Source organism: Otolemur garnettii, unplaced genomic scaffold, assembly GCF_000181295.1.
Source record: "Otolemur garnettii isolate 467f Iridium unplaced genomic scaffold, OtoGar3 scaffold00046, whole genome shotgun sequence".
NCBI classification, from domain to species: Eukaryota; Metazoa; Chordata; class Mammalia; order Primates; family Galagidae; genus Otolemur; species Otolemur garnettii.
Window position 1 is genome coordinate 593,535 of NW_003852441.1, and position 24,665 is coordinate 618,199.

The 24,665-nt window shown below is 55.3% G+C and overlaps 2 protein-coding genes across 3 annotated transcripts in view; one reads left to right on the top strand and one right to left on the bottom strand.

The window, feature by feature from the left end:
* Positions 1–1,592, top strand: part of RAI1 (retinoic acid induced 1) — a 78,370-nt gene extending 76,778 nt beyond the window's left edge. Inside the window, exon 5 of the mRNA XM_003791033.3 lies at positions 156–1,592. Within this exon, the coding sequence (XP_003791081.1) occupies positions 156–170 (15 nt within the window). The 3' untranslated portion in view covers positions 171–1,592. The remainder of the gene's footprint in view (positions 1–155) is intronic.
* Positions 1,499–24,665, bottom strand: SREBF1 (sterol regulatory element binding transcription factor 1). Of its 2 annotated transcripts, none has more exons than XM_003791032.3 (19): positions 24,412–24,665; positions 10,083–10,514; positions 9,542–9,729; positions 9,322–9,459; positions 9,018–9,242; positions 8,036–8,150; positions 7,529–7,749; positions 7,104–7,290; positions 6,803–6,981; positions 6,308–6,569; positions 6,059–6,225; positions 5,700–5,868; positions 5,113–5,221; positions 4,720–4,829; positions 4,502–4,634; positions 4,137–4,302; positions 3,466–3,666; positions 3,259–3,370; positions 1,499–2,945 (listed from the first exon to the last, which is right to left on the bottom strand). In XM_003791032.3, the coding sequence occupies exons 1-19, from the start codon at positions 24,500–24,502 to the stop codon at positions 2,710–2,712; spliced, it is 3,441 nt and encodes a 1,146-aa protein (XP_003791080.1). In that variant the 5' UTR covers positions 24,503–24,665; the 3' UTR covers positions 1,499–2,709. The 2 variants fall into 2 exon arrangements, with proteins under 2 accessions (XP_003791080.1, XP_012661472.1); XM_012806018.2 differs by lacking the exon at positions 24,412–24,665 and adding an exon at positions 13,374–13,516.

The window sequence follows — 24,665 nt, forward strand, 5'->3', positions numbered from 1 at the left end:
GGGTAGTAAGGTACAGTGCGCAGGAAGGTGGAGGTTGACAGGCTGGGGCCTCCTGCAGAAAGAGACCTCAGCGTCTGGGTAGGGATGGGGTGGGGACGCGTCAAGGGCGGGGCCTATGGCGTGGGACGACCCTCAGTAAGCGGCCTTTGTTGCAGAGATTGCCGTTGTAATGCACCCCAACGTCCAGGGGAAGCCGCTGGAGTCCGTCTGCCGCCGCTGAGAGAGAGGAGCCGCCGACGCAGCCCCCGAGCCTTGGAGCTGCTCCCAGCGGGGGCCCAGAGCCGATCCTTGATCTGGGCTCCGGATCCTGGATCCGGCCGCCAAGGGCTCGTACCGGCGGCCCCGGGTTGGGAAGAAAACCCGTTCCGGAGCCGCCTGCTCCCGGAACCGGACGGCACAGGGTGTTCTCACCCACACCCCAGGGGCCAGGCTTGGAGAGGGGAACCCGCAGAGCGGCCAGACTCCATGGGGCGCTCAGCTTACGGTGGGGGTGGGAGCCGCTGTGACCTGGGAACGCTTTACCCCGGGAAGTTCAAGACCGTGGCGCACATTCCACCGGGCGCTGCTACCACCCCAGTCGGTCGTGGCATACAGCTGGGCGCCCTAAGGGTGGAGGTGGGGCCCGGACGGCCCTGGAAGAAGCCGAGGGTGGCTCCTGGCTCCGTGAACAAGGCGGGGTTAAACGAAGTCTTTCTGGAGAGGGCTGGGCCGGCGGCAGAGGGAGCCGGAGGCTTTGGAACAGACCTTCCCGAGCGCGTCCAGGCGCCCGAAGCTCTCGTTCGGCTGGAGCAAAGCTTAGGGTTGTCCTGGGCCTCTGCTCAGGGGATGCGGGTTCCCCGGTGTGGGCGAAACTGGGACACCTTTTAGCTTTTGTTCGTCCCTTTCCCAGCCCAGCCCACCCCTGGAGCCCAGCCTGGGAGCGCAAAAGGAAAAGATACTCGTCCTGAGCGCATCTCTGGTTGAGCCAGGATTGTCCCTCTGCACCACCAACAGGGACCACAGCGCCCACTTGGTCCAGAAGCAGCAGGGACAGCGCTAGATTTGTGTACAAAACCTGTGTACCCCTCTATATATATGTTACATAGAATGTATATATGTTGGGAACATGCTCGCTTCTCCTGTCGCCGCCATGCGTCCTGCAGCACAGAGCCCCATCTGGGCCTTTGCCAGGGAGGGGGCTACTGCAATGCCTCTTACCCATGCAGCCACCACTGGCCCAGACCAGTCCCCGCCAGTCTGTCTGCCTGTCTGTCCATGTCCTCAGCTCTGTCCACGCTTCAATAGGCCTGACGCAGCCCCCAGCCCGGGGCCGCCATAGTAATTTCCTGTATATATGACTGTAAAATGGTAAACGTGTGTATTATATCTGGCCTCGTTATATAGTGTATATATATGTATACATATACATATATATAATATATATGAAGACTGTAAATGTTAAGACGACTAGTGTTCTTATTAGTATATTGCTTCACACTGAAGATTGTGTGTATCGAGCTGTTTCTAAAAGATGTTTATTTTCCTTAAGAGTAAAAAACAGTCATTGCATTCAGAAAAAAAAGTCAATAAAGATACAACGATTGTTTTGGAAAGTCTGCAGCCTGTGGATTCTGACCAGCTTTCCCTGGGAGAGCACCCAGGCTTTAGCTGGGGTGGGCGGGAGTCTGCCCCTTTCTTTAAGGATAGCAACTGCCTGCAGCCAGACTGCCACTCTCATGTGTTCACCAGGGAGGTACAGGCTTCCCCAGCTATGTGAGATAAGCAGGGGACAGGGTGGGGAGGTAGGACACCCAGACATTTAGAGACCTAAGTTGTAGCTCCTGTCACACAGATCCCTGAGGATGCTGAGTCTATCCTCCCCTGTTACCCGGGTCCTGATGGGGACAGAGCTGGAAAGTGAGAAGGCGCAACTGGGCCCATCAAGGCCCCAAGGCTGATCAGCTCAAAGGGTCAGCCAGCCCTTCCAACTAACCCCCAGTGAAGGAGGTAAATGTTTTCTCTTTCTGGTGGGTAGGGGATGGGAAGCCTTTGCCTAGGTGCTAGAGGAAGGCCCAAAGGACTCTGGCTGGTCAGCATGTCCATCAGATGGGGCACACACCTTCCTCTCCAAAGGAACAAAACCTAGATTATAAATAATTTCATTTTATTCTCTGTACAAAACTCAACCTATGAAAATAAAGTTTGCAAAAGGCAAAGTAGTATGTGAGCCTCAGAGGCCAAGAGGCTAGTGCACGCTGATCTAGACTATGTACAAGTCTCCCCAGAACGGGGAGAGGCGCCTTGGGGCAGGACTTCTTTTGCAGGCTGTAAGCTCCCATTGGCCCTCTGGCTTAGTGAAGCATACCCATTCCCCATCTAGACAGGAGGGGAAAAAACACCTAGGTGCCTGCCCACCAAGGAAGTGGAGCAGAGCCAGCTAGCCCCTGCAACCCCCGGGTCGGCCACCAGAGGTCAGCACTGTCCTGGCCACCGCTCACAGGAACCGAGACCAGGCTGGGGTGGTGGGGTCATGCCCCAGGCCTCCCAGACGGAAAGACAAAGGTCCCCAAGGGTTCCCACACGCCAGGAACAATGGAGCCAAGGCTGAACCATGGAGATCAAGGTCTACGGTGCTCCCTTTGGCCTTCAAGGTTCAGACCCAGATCACAGGCCGCTCAGGTCCGAGGCCTGAGAAACAGAAACACAGCGGCCAGGAAAGCCACCAGGAGTCTAGCTGGAGGTGACAGTGGTCCCACCGCCCAAGCGCATGAGCATCTGCTGGCAGTCGTGCAGCAGCCGGCGATCGCCCAGCTTCTCCAGTGTACGTGCCGCTTCAGCCAGCATACCCACACGCTGCCCTGGAGCTGACAGGAAGCCAGGTGGCAGGTAGCAGGAGGCCAACAACAGGGCCTCAGCATGCTCCCGCCGCGTGGGCCGAGGCTCCAACTCCGAAACTACTGCTGGGCCTGTGCAGAGAGGCTATGTCAGCCAGGTCGAAGTCTGGCCACTGCTGCCTAGTGCAGCAGAAGTCAGGGCACTGATGCTTGTATTGTATCTAAGCATATGGGGTTTGCAGTTCCCCCTCTCTCCACAATCTCAGGCACACCCGCGAAGCTTCAGACCCCTCCCTGGAGCCTATCCAGAACATGGACTGAGCCATGCCTGCACAGTGCTGTGTCCCACAAATGACAGTCACCCCCAACCAATTTCTCAAGAAAGGTGTCACCGTCAGGCCACCTGGGCAAGGAAAACATCCCTACATGTGTAGCTGTCCCTTACCTCCTTTGCTGCCCAGGCCTGCCCGGCGTCTCAGACTGCGGTCCAAGAGCTGGTGTGTTCGCGTAGGGCTGGCCCCTGCCATCAACCGGGCAGTGGCCTCATGTAGGAAGACCTGGGTGAGTAGGGCCAAAGAGTCCAGGTTCAGGGCTACACACACACACTGCTTTATGTCCCCAGTGTGAAGCAGAGGGGCCTGCCAGCACTTACCCTCCGCATGGCAGGCCGGAAGCTCTGTGCCAAACGCCTCAAGCCACTCAGGTCTCGCTGGAAGCCACGCAGCTCAAGGGCAGAGGCCTGCATCCCACCATTGGTGCCCTGTGACATCTGGGTGGGTGTGGGAGGTTGCTGCTGCCGCCACAGGCTGGTACGTACCACAAGGAGCAGGTCACATAGGAACAGCTGCACGGCCTGAGGATGGCAGGTGGCTGGGGTCATGGGGGCTCCAGCTCTGGGAGGGGCAGGGTGGGGGGCCACGGTGCCAGGGGCCGGCCCCGGGCTGCACTGCCGAGGCACTGCACCCGCCTCACACACATGCAATGCAACAGCAATGCACCACGGGGGCGCCCGCCTCTCTACTAGGCCCCCACGCCCGCCCACCAGGGGAGCAGCCACCCAGCCCTCTTAATGCTGGTACTCCAAGGAGTCCCTGCACCATCCCCAATTCCACTCCTTCCCCTGGGCGTGGGGAAACTGAGGCCAGATAGGGACAGCCATCCTCCCCTGGACTCAAGCCTTAGCCAAAAAGCAAAGTCAGCTAGCTGCAGTCCTGCAAAGCATAGGCTAGCCCCACAGTCTTCTGCTGCCCCTGAGGGGGAATGACGGGGGAATGGAAAGCCATGATCCCCTCGCCCTGCCAGGCCCCTGACTCCACCCCTTACCTTGTCAATGGAGCTGCCAATTGGGGTGGTGGCCAGGCTGTCCCGCAGGTACCCACTGGCCTTCTCACAGATGGTCAGGCTGGCCGGGGCAGACTCTGCCTTGGCACAGCCCAGCAAGGCCCGTGCAGCCTTGAAGGAGTGCAGAGCTGCCCTGGGCAGGGGTCTCCTGTTGGGTGCAGGGGCAGAGGAGTACACGTCAGACTATGCCACAGGCTGTAACCCCCCACTACCCTGCTTCTGGCTTCCTGGGGGAGAAAGGGTGGTGACTCCACCTCACAGAACAGAGACTGGTGAAAGCACAATGCCAAGGGGCCAGGAAGGGTTGGGCCCAGGGCCATGGCAGAAAAGTCTAGCTGTGTACTCACTCAGACTCCTGCAGGGCACGGGGCAGGTGCTCCACCAGTGGGTACAGTCTCTCAGCTGCCTCCTCATCCCGCCTCAGCCAGTGGATCACCACAGCTGTCAGTGAGGCCCACCACTTGGCCACTGGGTCTGTGCCTGCAGAGGAAGGAAACCGCTAAGCCCTCAGCCACTCTGTGCTCAGGGCTGAGCAGGAGTCCAGGGCAGGGGCCTAGGGTCTCACCCATGTTGGTAGCCATGCTGGAGTTGATGGGGAGGCTGCAGGCAGGAGTGTTAGCAGCATCACAGCAGCTGTTCAGTAGCTGGAGGTACCCAAGGGCATCTGAGAACTCTCTGTTACAGGAAAGACTGGGTGTCAGGCAGATGGCAAGGGTTCTGGAGGGGTGCTGGCCCTCCCCACCCCAACAGCACAGCCTGACCCCCTAGCTCTGCAAAGTGCCACTGTCTCCTCCTGCCAGGCTGGTGGGAAAAATGAGATCCAGAGAGGAACTAAGGACACATAGTGAGTGGACAGCAGCCCAGGCTCTGGCCACCTACACAGGTCCCTAGACATAGCTATTCTTAGACAGACATGCTGAAGTTGTCTTGCCTAAGAGAAGAGCACACAGACACTCACCTGTCCCCATCAGCTGAGCCAGGGCTGGGGCTGGGCTGTGCCATACAGTTCAGTGCTTGCTCCAAGAGATGTTCACGGAATAGCTGAGTCACCTGTGCCAGGGGGTCCACTGTGGGAAGGAGTGGGTGAGTGGGACAGCGATTGGGAACCCCACCCCTCCTCTCCATGTGCACTTCTGTATATTAGGGTTTTTTTCCCCCAGCAGGCTGGTCACACGTAGGGTAGGTCAGAAGTGCTAGCTTGGCTCTGGGAGCATTCCCCACCAAAGACAGAGGGAAGCTGGTAGATAAATACCCAAGCTGCTGCCCAGTAGGATAACAGGGAGACCTGCCCTCACTGCCTCCAAAATGCACCTGCTGGATTAGGTGCTTTTACTGGCTCTGCCCCCTCCCTGTCTCACTTCCTCACTCCCCATCAGTGATGCCTAGGGCCACCGCCCACCTGCCCCGCCTGGAATAGAAGAGGCCTCACCAGCCCTTCCCCTTCTTGCAGCCCCCACAGCAGGGAGATGGACTGGGATGGACAGAGACATCCAGAGACACAAGGGTGAGGGACAGGACAGGGGACAGAGAGGGATGAGAGAGCACCTGTATTTCCAGCCAAGCTGTACAGGCTCTCCCGCGGGGCACTGCGAACAGCCCAGTCCCCATCCACAAAGAAACGGTGGCCCATGGGGTGGCAGAGCCACTGCATGGCAAGAGGCACTGAGCCACTCTGTGCCAGGCAGGCCTGACGTGCGCTGCTGAGGAAGAAACGCTGTGGGGGAAGGAGCTGGGCTGTCACACTGGATTGAGGTGGGGGGCTCAAACCCAAACCTGGCCCCAGGTGGCCTGTAGCCCACCTGGTACCAGCCACCTCATCCTGATAGCCCCTTGCCAGGGACCCTCTGAGAGAACTACAAAGATAAGCCCCTGGCCCTATCCCCACCAGCCCTCCACCAACTCACTGTCAAAAAATGCAAGGACCGTGGGAGACTGGTTTTGACTCTCAGCGCAACTGCCACATAGATCTCTGCCAGTGTTACCACAGACATGGCATCCCCTGCACACTCCGCCAGATTCAGGGCACTCAGTGCCAGGTTGGTGGCAGTGAAATGCCCACCTGTGTACTTTCCTGGAAAGCAGATGGGCATGAGGCTGGGGATGTGCTGAGGTGGAAGGGAGCTCCTGAGGCCCCACTCCATGCCCACTCATACCCATGGTATGCAGCTGGTGCAGCTTATGGTACACAAGGGCCGCATCTCGAGTGCTAGCACGCACATCAGCCTGCAGGGCACAGTCCCTTTGCAGGCCCCCTGCCCGGCCTGCCAGCCAGCGGCCCACCCAGAGACGCTGTAGCAGGTGGCGGATAAGGTTCCAGAGCAGGCTACAGGCCAAGTCCAGGTGGGAAGTGGGCAGGGGCCGTCCCAGTGCCCTCAGGGCCAACCACAGCTGCTGTGTAGCCTGGGCAAAGTCCCCCTGGGGAGGAAGATTTTTTCAGTTGACAAGAGATAAGACCATCTCCCCTCTATCTCTTAAGAGCCCTCTACCTCATTGGGGGTCTGAGGGGACAGGAGTGAGGACAACAGGGCAGGTGTGTGGTGTACACAGAGAGCAGGGAACAGGAGCTAACACCCAGCACTTTCCCAACCAGGGGCCCTGGTGCTGCCTAGGTCCCTCCCATATCCACTCTGCCCTAGGCAGGCCCTCACCCGGGCCAGGTCCAAGTCAGCCTGCTTGCGATGCCTCCAGAAGTCCACAGCAGGGCCGGAGTGGGGCCGTGTAACTGGCTCTCCATAAACAAAGAGCAGCACCAAGGAGACCAGCACCAGCAGCCCATTGAGGAGCCAGACTAGTGGGGGTAGCAGCCACTGGGCCCAGCTAGGGCCATCTGTGGGCAGAGGGTAGGGCTGGGGACCCAGGTCTCAGGAAATGCAGAGTCCCAAACCCACAAGCCTAGGGCCTACAGCCCCAAGTGACCTCCCCAAGGATGTCCAGGCTAGTCTGTCCTACCTCTGCCCTCGGTGCCCAGCATGTTGCGTCCAGGACTGTGGTAGACACTGGTGGCATCCGAGGGGTCAGGAACCTCCCAGCCCCCTAGCAGGGAGGCCAAGGGGTTGCAGGATAGGCAAAGGAAAACAAGTGTGCACAAGGCCAGGCGGGAGCGGTCCAGCATGCCCCGGCTCTGCTCTGGCTGCACCTGGTAGGGGCAGGCAGGCTGGTGAGAGCAGAGCCGGTGGGGGGGGGGGGTCAGAGAGCAAGGGGCTGAGCAGGAGAGAGCAGGATGCCACCTTGTGGAACCCCACCCAGCTCCAGGCCTGTTATTCTATCTATAAAATGGGAAGTAGGATCTATGAGGGGTCTCCTCCTGATCCTGTCCTGGATGTTCAGAGGTTATTGCTGGGAGTGGGGAAAGGTCTAGCATTGCAAGGTCCAACCTGGTTGTCCTCGAACACTGGACTCTCAGGCTCCGAGTCACTACCACTGCCACCACTGCCGCTGCCCCTGCTACCAAGGGACAAAGGGCTGCTCTGGGAAGGTGAGCCTGCATCTGAGGGTGGTGGTGTCAGTGTGTCTTCCACCTCAGTCTTCACGCCCTCCATGAGCACGTCTGTGTTTCCTCCACTGCCATAGGTCGACACCAGATCCTTCAGAGATTCTGTAGGCCAAAAAAGAACAGAGCTGGGAGAGAAGGCTGCACACACTACCCCAAATCAGGCTTAGAGTCCTAGGGCTGGGGGGCAGGGAGCTGGCCCCAGAATCTGGGACAGGGCTAGGTTAGGGCCCAAGGAGAAGCTAGGGCCCTGGTAGGGCCAGAACTGACCAAGGGACTGGAGCTGAAGGTAAGGGCAAAGCCGAAGAGGGGGCCTGTGGCAAGGCCAGAGCTGGGGCAGGGTAGGGCTGGAGGAAAAGCCCAAGGCAGGGGCAGATCAGGCTGGACTCACTGCTCTTTTGGGCAGCAGCACGCAGGCTCAGGTTCTCTTGCTTAAGTTTCTGGTTGCTGTGTTGCAAAAAGCGGATGTAGTCTATGGCTTTGCGCAAGACGGCAGATTTATTCAGCTGCAGGAGTGGGAGGAGAGCATGCAGGTGGCCAGTCAGGTTGGTAGCAGGCACTTAACAAGGAGGCGAGGAGCTGCTTTGTAGCACAGCTGCCTCAGGACCTTCACACTTGTTCCTTTTACCTGGAACATTCCTCTGCAGTAGTACCTGCCTCCCAGGACAGGCTTAACATCTAATGTGAAACTCATGCAGTAGTTTGTGGCTAGCTGCCACTATCATCACTGTCTTCAGGCTGTACTCCCTTCCTCCCTCCAGTCTTTGCTCAGAAAGCATCTCAGGGAGGCCTTCCCTGACCATCTGATTGAGATTTGCACCTCCTAGCACCTCTTCCTGCTTTGATTCCACCCTAGCATACTTTTAACTCAGGGTGGGTCCAACCTTTTATTCCCTCGCTGCACGCTGGAAGAATAAGAATTGTCTTGGACCACACAGCAAATACACAAACACTAACAAGTCTGATTAGCAGGAAAAAAGGTCTGTGCAAACTTCTCATGATACCAGACACCACAGATAAGCAAAAAGAGTCCTCACTGAATCAGAATGTGGCCTGCAGGCTGCAGATTGGGCACCCAGCAGTCTAGCAGTCTAACACTTCCTTACTCTTTCTGTTGGCGGACCATCTCCCCCACCAGAATGGCAGTTCCTCCCCCAGGACAGGATTTCTGTCTATCTTGCACACTGCTGCAGTGCCCATGCCTAGAGCTGCCCCTCCTTTGCTCAGGAGGCCCAGAGTAAAGCTTAACAGGGTAAACATAACAAATGGGCTGGACAGGCCCCAGTAGGTTGAAGCCCATCCTTCTCATCCTCCCAGTTGCCTCCCAGCTGTTCCTTCCCCAGGGCTTCCCAAGTCTGTGCTTCTGCCCACACCTTTGCCTCAGCGCCCACCACCAGGTCCTTGAGCTCAACGATCTTATCATTGATGGAGGACCGGTAGCGCTTCTCAATGGCATTGTGAGCTGTGCGCTTCTCACCACGGCTCTGAGCTGAGCCTGGGGCCTTGCTGCTGCCACCTGCCAGCCGGTTAATGGGCAGCTTGTCAGCATCCACAACCAGTGGGACTGTTGTCAAGATGGTTCCACCACTCACCAGGGTCTGCAGGGACAGGCAGGCATTAGGAGGGACATGAGTGTGTACAAACCCCACACTCCCTTGCCCTGTCCATACCACCCACCTGCAAGGGCCCTGTTTGCACGGCTGTGCCAGGGACCAAGGGGCTGAGGCCCGCTGCCTTCACAGTGGCCCCCACGTCTGTCTTCATGGCGGTAAGGAGCAGTGAATCTGCCTTGATGAAGTGAGGCTGCAGCAGGACCTGGGGGTGGTAGATGGCTTGGCCATGAGCTGTGTCCAGGCCAGGGGCTTCCACCTCCCCAACACCTGGCAGACCTCCTCACCGGGACCTGCTGGATCTGTGAAGCCACAGTGGTTGTTCCTGGGGATGCTGTGGGGGCAGCTGTGGCTGTCAGTAGCTGCTGGGGGGCTGTACTCTGGACCTGGGTGTGCAAGGAGACGGGCGGGACTCCTGGTGGGGAAGCCAGTGGCAGGCTGGGCAGTGGCTGTGGGGAGCTCACAGGAGGGGTCCCTGCAGAGATAAAGTCTAGGGCTGCAGGCACAGGCCACTCTCATCCACTTTCAACCCATTCTTCAGGTCTCACATCACCATGTGGCCTTGGATGAGTGAGTAGCTCTGTGGCTTCCTCTCTGGACAAACTCTGCCTGGGCTCTGATACAAACACACCAGCTTTCAGCCAGGCCTCCAGAGCAGGAGGCAGCAACAAGAGCACAAGCACTGCTGGGAAGGGGGCGTTTCAAGCAGCAGTATGGAGACCAGTTTCCAAAGCCTGCAAATACCTCTACTAAGGCCACAGTGAACACCTCCTCCTGTGCTCCTGGCAGCCCCACCCTGGCTGTCCCACTTGCCACACCCCCCCTTACCTGTAGAGAAGGCTCCAGGAGGGCTGGGATAGCTCAACACAGGGGCAGAACTGAACTGCAGTGGGACTGGGCCTGGAAAACTCTGAGAGAGGAGGGCCCCTGGCAAGGGCTGTGGGGTGGGGGTCTGCAGGATGCTGAGTGGCACTGACTCTTCCTTGATACCAGGCTCAGGGGGGAAAGTGGGCATGGATGGGTACATCTTCAATGGGGTGGGTGTGGACTGAGGAGGGGACAAGGGTGAGAGTGCTGCCTTGGGTCCCCCCATGAAGCCTTCGAGAGGGGAGCTCAGTGTGGTAGGAGGTGGAGACAAGCTGCCTGGGGAGCTGGCATCAGGGCTGGCTGGGTCTATGCCTCCTGCTCCATCCCCAGCATAGGGTGGGTCAAATAGGCCAGGGAAGTCACTGTCTTGGTTGTTGATGAGCTGAAGCATGTCTAAAAAAAGGAGAAGAGGGTGTGTGAGTGACAGTGAGTGGAAAGTAGCCCCCAAACAGGGCATCACATATTTGCACAAGCAAGACTATTTGTACACCTCTTGTCTACACACAGCTATATACTTGTGGGCAGTGCCACAGAACAAAAAGATACCCACAGGCACTGGTGCTCCAGACAGATAGCTCTCCCATGGCCCTCGTACCCTCCAGATCCCTTGCAACTAGACAAGGTGGACACATGAGGGTCACAACCTTACCCCACAGCCAGGCTGGGGCTGAGTAGGGGTCAGGCCCAAGAATTCAGACTTCAGAGCCTGAGCTCTTCCCACCACCCAATATTTGCCTGATTATCTGACAATATCCTCAGTCCATAGCAAATAGCAGGCTCATGTTCATTCATTCTTTCACTTGTTCATTCAGTGAGTGTGTGCCAAGTGCCCAAGCTACAATGGGCACTGTTCCTGGCCATGAACAAGACAGACAAAAATCCTTGCCTAGACCAGGTAGCCTTCTGGGGAGCTCAGAATGTCCTGTACCTTGATGTGGATGTTGGTAAACTTTTACTCCCATCTTCATGGACTGTACATTCTTGAAGACATCACCCCTGAGTCCTCACGTACATCCACATCACACTACAGACTCAACCAGCTTCCAAGTGCTTTTCTAGGAAGGTGACAAGCTCTTCCAGATGGCTTCTCCTGCCCTCTCCATGCTCCACCACTGCCCCTACCCTAGAACCTAGCTTGGCAAAGAGGCACTTCCCTTGCCCAGGACAAAAGGAATCCAGAGGTCCAGGTACAGCCTTGCTCTGGCCCCACTAGGGCCTCGGTTTATCATTCTGTGAAAGTGCCATGCCTCACAGATCCTATAGGCCCCGTCCTTGGGAGGGAGATGGGACAGAGTAACCACAGGGAAGAGGCAGCTTAAAGGAGGTAGAAAACGGAGCAGAGAGGACCTTTATGAGTGCAGTGGGCCCCACGCCCCAGCCACCAGCCACTCTATCTCTTCTTAGCTCCTAGCAGGGTTCTCTGGGCACAGCATGTGAGAGAGGAACTGAGAGGCTGCTGAGGAGCGGATAACCTCCCCCTCCTCCCAACTTACAAGGGGAGGAGAGAAGCACAGGGAGAGGCAGGGCTGGCCTGAGGTGATGGGGTCCTCCACGACCAGACCACCTGTGCAGCTCAGGCCCTGCTCCTTCCATGGCTCTGTGGGGTCCCCAAAGAGACAGCAGACAGAAAGTTGCCCAAGAAGACCCCAGGTCAGAGTAGGGTCATCATCCCATGCTGAGAGGACTCAAAGGAGGTGGGAACCTATGTTAGTAGGGTGGGTCTGGGCCAAGAGCAAGGCCCACTCCAGGGCCATGCACATTGATGTGGCCAGGCTGGACCCCTAATCCTCTTGACACACAGCTCTAGGTAGTGTGATTATCAGCCCTGTTCTATAGATGAAGAAAGTAAGCTGTAAAGAGACAACATGATGGCCTAAGTTCTTATCAAGCCTGAGACAAAACTGACTCCAGACCCTACCTGATCCCAATGCCCTAATCACTGGCCACTATCACAGGCTGCCTCAGATGATTAGCTCATCTCATCTTGGAGACAAAAAAGGACACTGAGGTTCAGAGAGGCCCACAAGCAGCAGCCCAAGTGTATGCTGCCGTCACCAACCCATTACTCAATGGGGCTCAGGGCTGAGGCAGCTGCTGGCTATGTAGTCAACCACTATGTCTCTTGTGTCTTCTGGGGACAAGCCCAGGCCCTCCCTGCAGCCAAACAGGCTCAGGATCCAGGCCTAGCCATTACGGGCTTTGGTTTCACCTCTATAAAAGCAGGTGCTGTCTGCCCTGACTCCTTCCTCCTTATACAGACTGGGACATACTCCCCACTTCAGCCCAGCCAGGCCACAGGTCCTCTCCTCCCACTGGCAATTAGCAGCTCACTGGCTCAGCCTACAGCCCTCTAACCCACTCACAGTGGCCACCCACTGGGTCAGAGGACCCATGAGCACAATACCTGGGGCCCCAGTGCTCTCAGGGAACCTAGCCTGAGCTCTCAGTCCCACCCACAACCAACGTGTGATTGAGCCTGACCCAGTGGCCTCCCCTCACTGGGCCTCAGTTTCCTCATCTGTACAGCAGGAAAGATCAAACTCTTCTTGGCAGAGCTGCCTGAGACTTTGCCCAGCTGGCACAGAGTGGGAACTGAACATTGTCTACTGACAGGCGCCTGGGTAGGAGAGTTACTGCAGGAAGGGACCTCCCTAAGGGCACTGACAAAACAAGATGGGGGTGGCAGGCTCAGCCACCCCCAGGGAATCCTCAAATAGAAACCCTCCTGGTCAGTGAGCCCTCCAGGTTTATGCAGGTCACAAAGTCATAATGTATTTTCAATGACAGAATCTTCCACCCCTCACCCCAGTCCATGTGAGCCCTTTTGACAGATGGAGGAAACTGAGGCCCTAAAAGAAAAACTGATGATGCTGACAAACTAGGACTGCTGCTGTCTACCTGGACAGTTTAAGATGCCCACCATAATAAGCAGGGCCATCCAACAGGTGTAACCTCCTGGCAGGCAGGACAACAGTCCCTGCCCCAGATGTGGAGAAAGCCACCCTCTCTCACCAAATTCCCTTAGGTGCTGCTGTCCGGTCTCTAATCGAACCCTTCCCTTGGTTTGCAGGAGGGGATCATTGAGGTTGGGGTGGATGGTCCACACTTCCCCAGTGAGCCGGGGACGGGCAGCCCCTCTCCCTCGGAAGGGGCTCCTTCCTACTTGAGTTCCATAGTCTCCATGTCCGCCCCCCACCCCGTGAGAAACCCTGAGGCATCGTAATAAAGGGGTAGGGGTCTTCCGAAAAATACCTTCGAATGTGCAATCCATGGCTCTGTGGTCCGCACCCACCCCCTCGGGGCGTCCAAGCTGCTGACCCCCGCCCCTCCCTGAGCCGACTTCACCTGTCAAGGCTCCGCGGAGTTTTGAAGCCCGCTGAGCGCGGCGGCCCACCCTCCCCACCTCTCCCTCAGGCCCCGCCCCACCAGTAGGTCCCGCCCATGGCACGCCCACAGGCCGCGGGCCGGGCATGGGGTGAGCGCGTGCAGCCAATCAGCGGTCGCGTCTCCGCCTCACTAGGACCCCCGCCCCGCCTCCGCCCCGCCCCCCTCCCGGACAGCGGCGGGGACTCGGGTTTCACCCCCCGGCGCTGAATTGGGCCGGGGTTACTAGAGGGCGTCCGCCTTTAACCCGCTGGGCGCCAGTTTCCACGGGGGTTACTGGCGGTCACTCCTTGCTTCCGCCCCCTCAGTTATGGGGGCAGGGCAGGAAGGATGCCCCAACACCCTGGAGCTCTGTGTTCAAAATCACTCGCTCGCTGAAATAGCCTTGACTGCTCCTAAGCCTCAGTTCACTTCCCCAGAAAAATAGGGCACTGAGATCTCCTAGACACCGAATAGGAGAAGAAAGAGAGATAACACAGGTGCGGCACCGAGTAAGCAAGAAGCGCTTAATTAAAACCAAAGTCTGCCAGCTGGTGGCTGAGGTGGGTACAGAGACCTCCCCACTCCTGGGGCAGCCCCAGGATGTGGCCACTTCCCACTCTGGGGTGGAGGAGTGGCTGATGGTCTGGGATAGAGGAGACCACCGCTGATAACAGGTCGCTTTGGGAAACCGGGACCCAAAGTGAGGAAGGGAAACTCTTCCCCAAATTATACATCCGGGGTCTCCTGATCCCATCACCAACGTCTCTCTGTGGGGTCAGTGAAGTCTGACCACCTCCCTCAAGGCCTCACAGTCCTCTGAGAACCACCACCAGGTGACTCTCACTTGCTTATTCATTGTAGGGGCCTCGGAGGTCAGAAAGGGACCCAGTCTCTGGGTCAGAGGTAGGCAAGGAGGGGTGACAGGTTCTGGGGGTCTTTTGAAGGGATGCCTGGGTCTGTCTCCCCTTCTGTTAAAGGTAAAAGTTCAACACACACATAGATAATCAGAGGCCTGGCCAGCTGCTCAGGCTTTACAGACAAGCACACCACTGGCCTGGCCCACAGTGTGGGTGGCTATTCCCTGGGTGAATTGGAAGGTGGCTGAATCCTGGGCAGGCAGGCCCAGTAACTCAGGGCTGAGGCCCCACTTCCTGTCCCTTTTCACAAGCCTAAGCTGGAAAATTCAGCCATGAATCTCTCATACCCTTTGCGCCACCCTTCTCCAGGTCCCTTTTTCATGGCCTTCACATGTTCCAGGACAACAGACTGTCCTATCCTCACCCTCATTCACAATCCTTCACCTCCAAACTAAACAAAGTCCTGCTCTTGGAAAAGGCTCTGACCTCACATGTGTGAGGTAAGACAGGGAAGAGTCTTTGACCCAAAAGCACATGAGCACTGAACTCCAGGCCTGAGTTCCCCAAAGCAGACCTTCCCTCTTGGTCCTTTCATTACTTTGCTCCCCAGTCTCTGAGCCAGAATGTGGCAGACACTCATCTGAGACCGGCTCAAGCCTGTGCCCTCCCCTTCGTTTTTTCATTTCTCTCATCACCCTGCTCTTCCCCCATCCTAGGGCACTCAGGAGGGTGAGGAATAGGACATTGCTCACTGAAGCCCCTGAGGGCAGCAAGAGTCAGGGGAGGCTTTCAGAGAAGGGATGTGACTCAGGAAGGGAAGGCTGGCCTGCAGGCAGAGGGCATGGCCTAAACTAATATTAGGAAGGGGCTGGTGATCTGTGGAGGGGGTGACCAGACCCTATCTCACTGTCTCCTAGAGTCTGCTGGCCAGTTTCTGCAGGAGCTAAATTTCAGAGTTAAGACTGGATCAAGAGCCAGTCCCATAGCCTGCGCCAGAGATAGAGCCAAGTAGGAGGATCTGGGGCAGCTCGCCAAGACCTGCTCTTCTACTTGCCCCCCCACTTGCTGTGTGACCCGGACAGTCCACTCCCCTTCTCCAAGCCTCTATCATGATCTCCACCTCTAAAATCCTCAGAGGTGAGGATTCCAGGAGAGCAAATGTATGAAGCACCTACCACTCAGTAGGTTTCAGCAAAGGTTAGTTCCCTCTGTAGCAATTGGAAAGGTCTAGAGATGGAAAGTCAGGTAGTAAGTTCCCTGAATCAGTGTTCAAGCTGAAGCTCCATAACCATTTGATGGGAAGGTAAAGGGGAGTTAACGGGACCTGACTAGCATGAGCAAGTGTCACCCGGGGTGCACAATTTAAGGAAGTGCTTCTCTTCCCTCACCTTGGTTCCTGTCCTAGAAGCTAGGCTTACCCACTGCAGAGGGGTAAGCTGAGCACTGGCTTCCCCAGGGACACTGGGAAGGTGCTTCAGGTTCCTATGCACTCTCTGAACACGGAGAAGAGCAGCATAGACTGCAGGCCTCACTAGGCCCCTCTGGCCCCCACCTTTCACCTTCCCAGGTTTGTGAACCCCCAACAACCCCTCCCAAGCCAGGATTCCTTTCTTTCCTCCTCTCCTGCCCTGATTCTATCAGGATTCAAGGGGAAACCTGCAACTCAATACCACCCACCCCACCTTGTTCTACCTTCAGACCTCTCTTTGAAGGCAGATGAGGGCAGCCTTTAAAGACTCGGCCTGTTGATTCTGTGAGGCCAGGACAGAAGTCATGAGAGTGCCTCACATCACAAATGTGCAGCACTCAGCTCTGACCAGCACAGAAGCCTTCAGCTCCTTTCTATCTGCACAGGCCTTGAACCCCAAACACAGGGCATGCTCTCCTGGGATACGAGCTCACCACTTTCCCACACAGCCTGGTCCACAAAGCCCAGATCCATCTCCTTCACAGAATCCACTTGCCCTTCCCTAAGCATCCACTGTGTGCCATCCTGAGCTGGGTGCAGGGGTACAGGTGCACGAGGCTTTTCCTCATGGAGTTGACGTGCGTGCAGGTAGTGATGAGCACCACAAAGAAACTGAGGCAAGGTAAAGAAAATGTGAGGGGCCATTGTAGACACAGGGGTCAGGGCAGGCCAGTGGAAGCCTGAATGAAATACAGGAGGAGGCCAGAAGGGAAGACTGAAGAAACAGCACATGCAAAGGTGGCACAAGCATGTGATTGCGGGACAGCAAGGAGGCCAAAGTGACTGGGGCAGACAGAATGAGGGGGCTGGATGTCAGGGAGGCAGCTGTGGAGCTGGGATTCCAGCCCGGGTTTGTCTGTCACCTGAGCTAAGGACCCTGATTCTCCAGGGCATGGGTGGAAAGGGATTTGCAAGCTGATACATGCAATGCAGATCGCAAAGTGTGCACAGACTGTTGAGAGGGTCAATGGTGTAAGTGGTGGTGTGGCAGCAACACATGGGAAGACAGTGGCTTAGGGGCTCCCCAGAGCACACCACCACCCCCACCACCTCAGCCTGATGAAAGCTGCAGGGTGGGGTGGGCACCTGGCTCCAGGTACCAGGTTGTATCCTGCCTGCTGTCCTGATCCCACCTGGTACCTCCGTCATCCTCCTGATAACTCAGGTCATCAGGTTCTGGTGTCCTTAGCTGGTCATGTATGCAGCAGGACACAGGCTGCCCTTTGTGCACTCAAGGCTGCCCCAGGGGAACTGTGTGTGCCAAATCTTCCCAGAATGGGATGGGCTGATGGCTGGAGCCCCAGGCATACCTGTGCATGCCCCTCCTGATGGATGAGGAAATTAAGGCTCAGAGAGAAGCCACATGCTCAAAGTCCCACAGCTGCCAAAGGTAGAATCTGGGACTCAAACTCAGTTCTGATGACCCTCGAACTCATTCTTCAGCCCCAGCCTGCCAGGGACAGGAGTGAGCCCCAAATGTAGCCTGACTCTGCCCTTGCCAACTTTTGTCACTTGTCACCACTCAGTTAGGAGACAACATGAGGCTCTTTAAGTCTCAGCTCTGGCACTGTCTTCTCCCTGAGTCCTTCCTAACCACCCCCACCCCACCCAGGCCCATTCCACCTCTCTTGCCAAATCAAAGGCCTGGAAGGGCCACGGCCTGAACTAGCTCTGTGATCCCAGCCTTACGCAGACAGCCACCACCACCACTATCCCCTGCTGACTTCCCTCTAGCAATGTCAGTCTCACTCACCACTCTTTGCTTTCCTTGTCTGCTTTCTGAACATACCATGCTATTTAGTGCCAGGCTATTCCCTTTGCCAGAAATGCCCTTTTTTTCCACTGTCATTTGTCCACCTGGCACATTCCTATTCTTACCTCAAAACTTGCTCTGATGTCCCTCTGTTTCCTTCCCTCATCTGTGCCACTCCACACACCTGACCACACTGTCCTGTGAATCTCAGTTACACTTCCTCTTCCTGGGTCAACAGGGGTGCTGTATCGCTCTAAACAGAACTGTAAGACGGACATTACACAAGATACTGGTCAGCACCAATTCAGACACTTTGAGTGGCAGGCCCGGAATGCACACTTATCATTCTAGCAGCTGGAAAACACCCCTTGGGCCCAATGCAGTGGCAATTCTGGGGGCAGTCACCTGCCGCTGGGCAATTGTTCACAGTCTAAATAACAGTGGTGCTGTGCATTTCTTCATATAAATTATATGTATTTTTCCCTTTGGAGTTGTTTCCCTGCAGCTTGTTTTAAACTTGAAGTGAAGGCAGCAAGATGTTTTTTTAGAGCTGCCAGCTGCTCTTGGGGAAAGATAAACCCCTTTACAACCTCTCCCATAATGTGATCCCTTTCCTCATAGCATCATCAGCACTGGGTTTTATGGCTTTTACATACTTTTGGTTGCTTTGCTTAGTCAAGGCTGTGTGACTGGAACCTTGAAAGCACTTTCATTTGCATTTCCAAGGCTGACTTCCCAGGATCAAAGGGCACCATCCACTGTGGCCAGCCATTCAGAAACACCTGCTACACTCTGCCCCTCCTCCCCTAACAAGAAAGGGTATTTCTTCAATACATTGTTCCTCACAGGTCTCTCTGCTTATTCACCCATTTCAGCTGCCACTGGGCCTGGGCTACTATAGGTGGGGAGAGGAGGAGCAGGGAGGAAACGGGGGGGTGGGGAGAGAGTTGTGAGGGAATCACCTGTACTTGTCTGTAAGATGGGCGAGGAAGTGACAATGGCATTGCTAAGGTCCCTTCCAGCTCTAGTCTCTTATCTTTAATGGAAGCTAAGGACAAGGTGCTTAGGAGGGCTGGGAGGGCTCCCCACCAACCTGGTCCAGCCCTACCTTGTCTCTCACACAGAGACCCAGAATACTCAGAACTTAGGACCAAAGCCTGGAATATCCTAGAAACTTCCAGCACAGGCTTCTCAGATAATCACTGTTAATATATGTTGAACTAAACATATCAGTTGCCAGGTACTGGTTAAATGGTGATAATAATAACACTAACAGGCACTGGTTCAACAATTACTATCTGCATGTACTACTTAAGTCTTCAGCCTAAATTAGTTCATTTGATCCCCACAGCTCTACAAAACTGGTTCTGGTATTGTTCCTATTATACTGATGAGAACATGAAGGTCAGGGAAGCCAAGCTTCTTATCCAAGGTCATGCAACAGGGCTAAATGTGAAGGCCCCTGGGCCCCAGCCTTCCAGCTACAGGGAGCACTGGGGTCCCAAAGCCCTGGTAGGGGCAGCCAGGAGAGGCAAAGCTCCCTTGGTGAAGCTGGGGTAGGGGTGGGAGTCAATTGGGTCTGTAGCTTAAACAGGGTTCCAGGTCAGGGTAGGCCTCTCCAGGCCATAAATTCTCCTGAATAGGATGGACCCCAGTCCTATCTCAGCTCCCATAAGCCTTAGTGGGGAACCCACACATGGAGCCAGCCTCAAAGACTTCCTTCCCTCTCATCAGGAGTCCCTGGACCCTCCCCTATATGACCACCTCTGTGAAGCACATGGCAAGTGGGTCCCACATTTGGGCAGTCCCAGTCAGTTCCTGGAGTCAAAGGGCACATCCTACAGGACCCTGGCTGTGGCTGACAGGAGACAAGGCCAGAAACACCTCTTCCATCCACCACAGCAATTCCAACCTGGGCTCCTCCTGTCAGTGGGGAACATCCAGATCACAGGCCTTTACCTCATAGTAACCCCTGCCTGGAGCTGACCAGTTCACTCAGGATGTTTGTGTCCCGCCAGGTGACTGCCCGACAGGAGGTAACTCCTAGCTATCTGCCAATGCCTCCCTGGACCCACTCCCAGCAACCTCCTTCCCACAACCCAGCCCTGTCCCCTCAGAAGCTAAGTAGAGCTGAACCCATGAGGGGTCAGAGGCAGCAAATCTTACAGCTCCCAATTCCTGCTTTTCAGGGGAAGATTCCTGCAGTTTAAGAGGGCAAGGTACTTTCCTTAGGAGAAACATCAATTCATAACCACACTGGGAGGGCTTTCTGCTTTCTGCTGCCCTAAGGTTCGACAGACTAGATACCAAGAGGCAGAAAAAGGGACAGGAAGGGAACACATCTGATAGGAGAAGGCTCCTCTCTGACCCCACTCCTGGGGGGTAGAGCAGAACAGAGCAGGCTGTGCCTACGAAGTGGGTTCTGGATGAATGGGCAATGTCAAAAGAGGGGCACGTTTGGCAAACCTTGCAAGTCTTGAATTTCATGTTGACATATGAGAACTTTATCTTGCTGGGGAGTAGGGGGGGATGGAGGGTTTGAAACCTGGGGAGTTATATGCTGAGAGTCGGCAGTAACCAGCCTAGAGCTGTGTCTTCTAAGGACTGCTCATGCTTGGTGAGATTAGGAAGAGAACTGGGGCATAAGGCATCCTGGTGAGAAGTGTGGGGTGGCAGAGTGGGCCCCCAATGTGCCCTTTCCACCTGGGCTGGGCTGGCCTAGCCCTAGGAAACAGCCAGCCAAACACAGACTGGAAGCAAGGTCTCACATAACTGAGCTGGGAGAAAGCACCACTCAAAGCAAGGTGGGGCTGGCAGGGAAAAGGTAAAGTGAGGTCCAGGAGGGCTTCTGAGAAACAACCTTTGGCCAGGGTTTGGCAGACGTCTGTGATCCAGTAGACAAAGAGCAAATATAGAGGAATCCAGGCAGAGGAAAGAGAACCCTTAGCTCCCCTCCCAGAGCTCGACCAGAACTGTCTCCATTTGCCGCTTCTGTATTTATAAGCTTGTGCAAGATGTGATAAATTAATCCTCAGCAGGAAGGTGAAGATTGCCACAGGCTTAATAATAATCCCCAACATGTGTAAGGACCGCTCTTATGTTCCATCCTCTCCCCACTGCACAAGAGATCCTGAAGCACAGAGCAAGAAAGGAAGGTCCGAAAGGAGATGGAGCTCATCAAAGTTGGTGCAAAGTAAGGACTCAAATCCAGGGACCATTACGGCCAGGGCAGTACCTTCGCCCATGGACGTCGGGACTCATGGTGGCAGCTCCACCCTCAAATCCATTCACATGACAGAATTTGGCCAAGGTAGGCAGCAGGACTGGGCAAGACTTCAGGTCCTCAGCTGGCTCCCTGATATAAGCTCATAGTCTCATGACTCAAAGGCTGCCCTGGGCTAGAAGGGGAGGCAGCCACATGGCTTCTGACCCCTCTATGACCCACTCCCATGTCCCCAGCATAACCCCACAGGAAGCAGACTCCCTCAACTTCCCAGACCCAGGTTTAAGATCCCAGTGGTTAAGAGCTCAGGAGTGAAAATTGCTCTAGAACCCACAGGCTGAGTTCGAATCCTGGTTCTGCCATGATCTGGCTGTGTAACCAAGAGCAAGTCACTTAGTCTCTCTGTGCTGTTCCTCAAGGCCCTCATCTTCATCATACGTCTATCCATTTGGAGTTGTCACAAGGATTCAATGAGATCAACATACTGCCTAGAACACAGTAAATGCTCAAATAGTGTTCACTATTCATGTTATGACCTTTTACCTTGGCAGCCAGAGAGAAACTATAATACACAACTTGAGCATAGCACACCCCTGCTCCAATCCCCCATTGCCTCCCAGCCAGTCAGCTCCTCATCCTGGCACCTGAGGCCTGCCTGGGCCACCTCTCATCTCTTGTGCCTCTCAGGGACCTGGCCTTCCCACCTCAAGTTACCTCTCTCTAGACTGTATCAACCTGCCCAGCTCCATGCTTTGTAGAGGTTTCAAAAGAAAACTCAGCCTCTGACCAACAAGTCCCCTCCCAGAGCCTCAGCCTACAGAACAAAATGAGGAACTGGGCAAAAACTAGCCTCAGGTATCCACTTCAGCCCATTTTATGAGGACAAAACCTAGATGTCCATCAACAGGGAATCAGGTAGATAAATGAGGGAATCTGATTGTTGTCTGATATTGGTACACCAAACAGCTACAATCTGCTGTGAGACTATGGTCCCTATTCTAATTTATTAAAAATATAGATTTGTGGTTGCATGAGGCTGTGGGTAGGAATGGGGAGTAATTTTAAACAAGTATAAGAGATCTTATTGGAGTGACAAAAATATTCTACAACTAGTAATAGTCATAGAGCTCCATAAATTTACTAAAAATCATTGAAGAATACACTTAAAATGGATATATTTTATAGCATGTAAATTATACTTCAATAAGGTTTTTAAAAAGGTAATGAAGAGTATACAGGCAACCCAAAATATATATACACACAGAGAGAAGTTATCTCCTCATATAATTAACAGGACTTATCTCTGGATGATAGCTTTAAAGATTTTATTTTCTGTCTCAGTGCCTGTAGCTCAAGTGGCTAGGGCACCAGCCACGTACACCCGAGCTGATGGGTTTGAATACAGCCCTGGTCTGCCCAACTACAACCAAAAAATAGCCAGGCGTTGTGGCAGGCACCTGTAGTCCCAGCTACTTGGGAAGCTAAGCCAAGAGAATTGCTTAAGCCCAAGAGTTTGAGGTTCCTATGAGCTGTGACGCCATGGCACTCTACCCAGGGTGACAGCTTGAGACTCGGTCTCAAAAAACAAAACAAAAAATAAAGATTTTATTCTCTTTTTGCTCCCTTGTATTTTACGATTTTTCTGCAATGAAAAAAGATGCATTATACAATTGGAGAAAAGAACAGGAAGTTTGAACACAAACTGAAAAATCCTCTACTGCAGTGGGCCAACCTTAGCCCCTATGCCAGCAAGAAGAGGCTGCCTGGTCCTCAAGGGACCCTGATTGTCCCCTCTGTCTCACAGACTAGAGTTCAGATCTAGTCTGGCCCCCAAAGTCCCCCTACAATGGCTGTCCATGTCTGACCTTTGGGTCTTGAGAGACAATGTTTCATCCATGAGTCAATACAAAAAATCTAGACATACCTTTGATTCTGTTGTTCAACTCTCCTACAAAAGGAGCATTTGAATCTGCATTTTTCCAGGAAGAAACTTAGGTTCAGAGAGTGAGAGAGCTTGAGCAGGATAGCAAAGAAAGTGAGTAGTGTCCAGGTTCAAGTCCTGACCCCAAAACCCATGTCCTCCCAGCTGGGTCATGGTGACTCTCAAGACTGCTCCCACTGGACTTAGTGCTATGGAACCAGTAGAGTCAGGCCCAGATCTGCCTAGGGTTTGGGATTTCTGGGTTCATCACTCCAGAACACAGTGAAGGACAATCTCTCATGCCAGGGCTTGGGGAGGCTGTTTTACAAAAGCCCCATTAACAAGCCCTCTCCTCTGGGATCCTCCCCTACAGCAGCCCCAGGAAGAAGGGGCTGAGAAAGCCCTGGGGTAGGAAGCCCTCTGGACTAATCTATAAGACTGCAAGAAAACAGGAGTGTGGGGGAGGGGAGGTCCTGTCCTTTGATGTGTCTGTTTTGCCAACCCCAGAGTAGCTAGTGCCATTCAGGCTGTGAGTCTAGCCACCTTGTTCTTGTGACCTTAGCTTCAGTTTCCCCATCAACCAAGTGCAACTTAGACAATGTTACTAAAACTCCTGCAGAACAATCAGAGGCTAATTTGCTGCGGGGCTTTAGTTTGCCCTGTGCACAAAATGGAAGCAACAGTCCCTTGATTGGCACCTGGTGCCACTATTGGCCCCAACCCCTTCTTTGTATAATAGAGTGATGCTTTAAAGTCAGTGTAAGGAAGATGGCGCTGTAAGGAAGGGCTCTGGTGGGGCCTGGCTCTCACCTTCACTCCTCTCTCCGCCACCTCCCCTTTGCAAACTTCTAACTCCACAAACTCAGGCTCTACCTCCAGGCCTGTGCCCCGGCCGGACAAACATCTTCCCCCGCTAGTTGCGGCGCTGACCCTTAGGTCTCAGCTCTAGTCTCTGCTCAGGCTATCGGCCACTCTACCCAAAGTAGCCACATCCCTGCCCCATCGTAAGGTGCTGCTAAGTATCTGTTTGCCTCCGTCCTATGGATTTTGCACTCCCAAGAAGAGGAGGAGCCTAGGTCTCTTTGTGAACCCTAAGTGCCCAAAGCGAGGCCCAGCAATCAGCAGATGGTCAATAAATGTGCGAGGAAGCGATGCCAGTCGTGGACCCAGAGACCCTAACTAGATGTGAGGAGGTGGGGAGCTAGGGGTAAGAGCGAAAGGAAACACTCTGCGCAAGCGCACGGACCCCGCCGCCAGCGGAGGTGAACTCCCCGGCCAGAGGGAACGACCGCTAGTAACCCCACACTGACATCACGGAGGGGCGGGGCTTTGGCGACGCCCAGGTCTCAAACTCTAGCCGCGGCCGCCACTGGGCTGGGAACTCATCACCCGCCAGACGGCTCAGGTCCTGGAACGCCTAGAGACGCACGTGCCCCAGCCCCAAGCTGCCAAGAGACCCCGGCGCGGCGCGGCGCGGCGCGGCCTGGCCCGGGGAACTCAAGACGCCAGGGCGGCTGCCGGGAGCTCAGTGCGGACACCGGACACCGAGGGCCACAGTGTGCAGGCCAGAGACTCCGGGAAGCCCCGCGTATTCATAGAGCAGAGCTGGCGCCCGCGGGAAAGACAAAGACAGGGGCGCCACCTGTGCCCCACCATTCGCGTCGCCCAGCGTGGCTTCCAGTCCAAGACGGCCCTGACGCACCTTCTATGTCGGTCAGCAGCGCCGCGTCCAAATCGCATGGTTCGGCCAAAGCCTGCTCCAAAGCCACCTCGCTGAAAGGTTGCTCGTCCATGGTGCAGTCGCCTCCTCCGGGCGGCCCGCCGGGCCCGCCGCCGCGCACTGCCCTTCCAGGGAGTGCCGCTGCCGCTTTCGCCGCGCGCTCGCGTCCCGCCCGGGCCTGGGTAGCAGCCCGGCGCCCTCGAAAAGTTCCTCAGAAACTGGGTTCCCCCAGCTGC

Excerpts from the sequence above, each read along its gene's own strand:
- SREBF1 (XM_003791032.3), bottom strand. The coding sequence starts at position 24,502 with ATGGACGAGCAACCTTTCAGCGAGGTGGCTTTGGAGCAGGCTTTGGCC. Across the intron at positions 9,730-10,082 it reads TCCTGGAGCCTTCTCTACAG|GGACCCCTCCTGTGAGCTCC; the intron begins GTAAGGGGGGGT and ends TTATCTCTGCAG. Across the intron at positions 5,869-6,058 it reads GGTCCTTGCATTTTTTGACA|CGTTTCTTCCTCAGCAGCGC; the intron begins GTGAGTTGGTGG and ends CTTCCCCCACAG.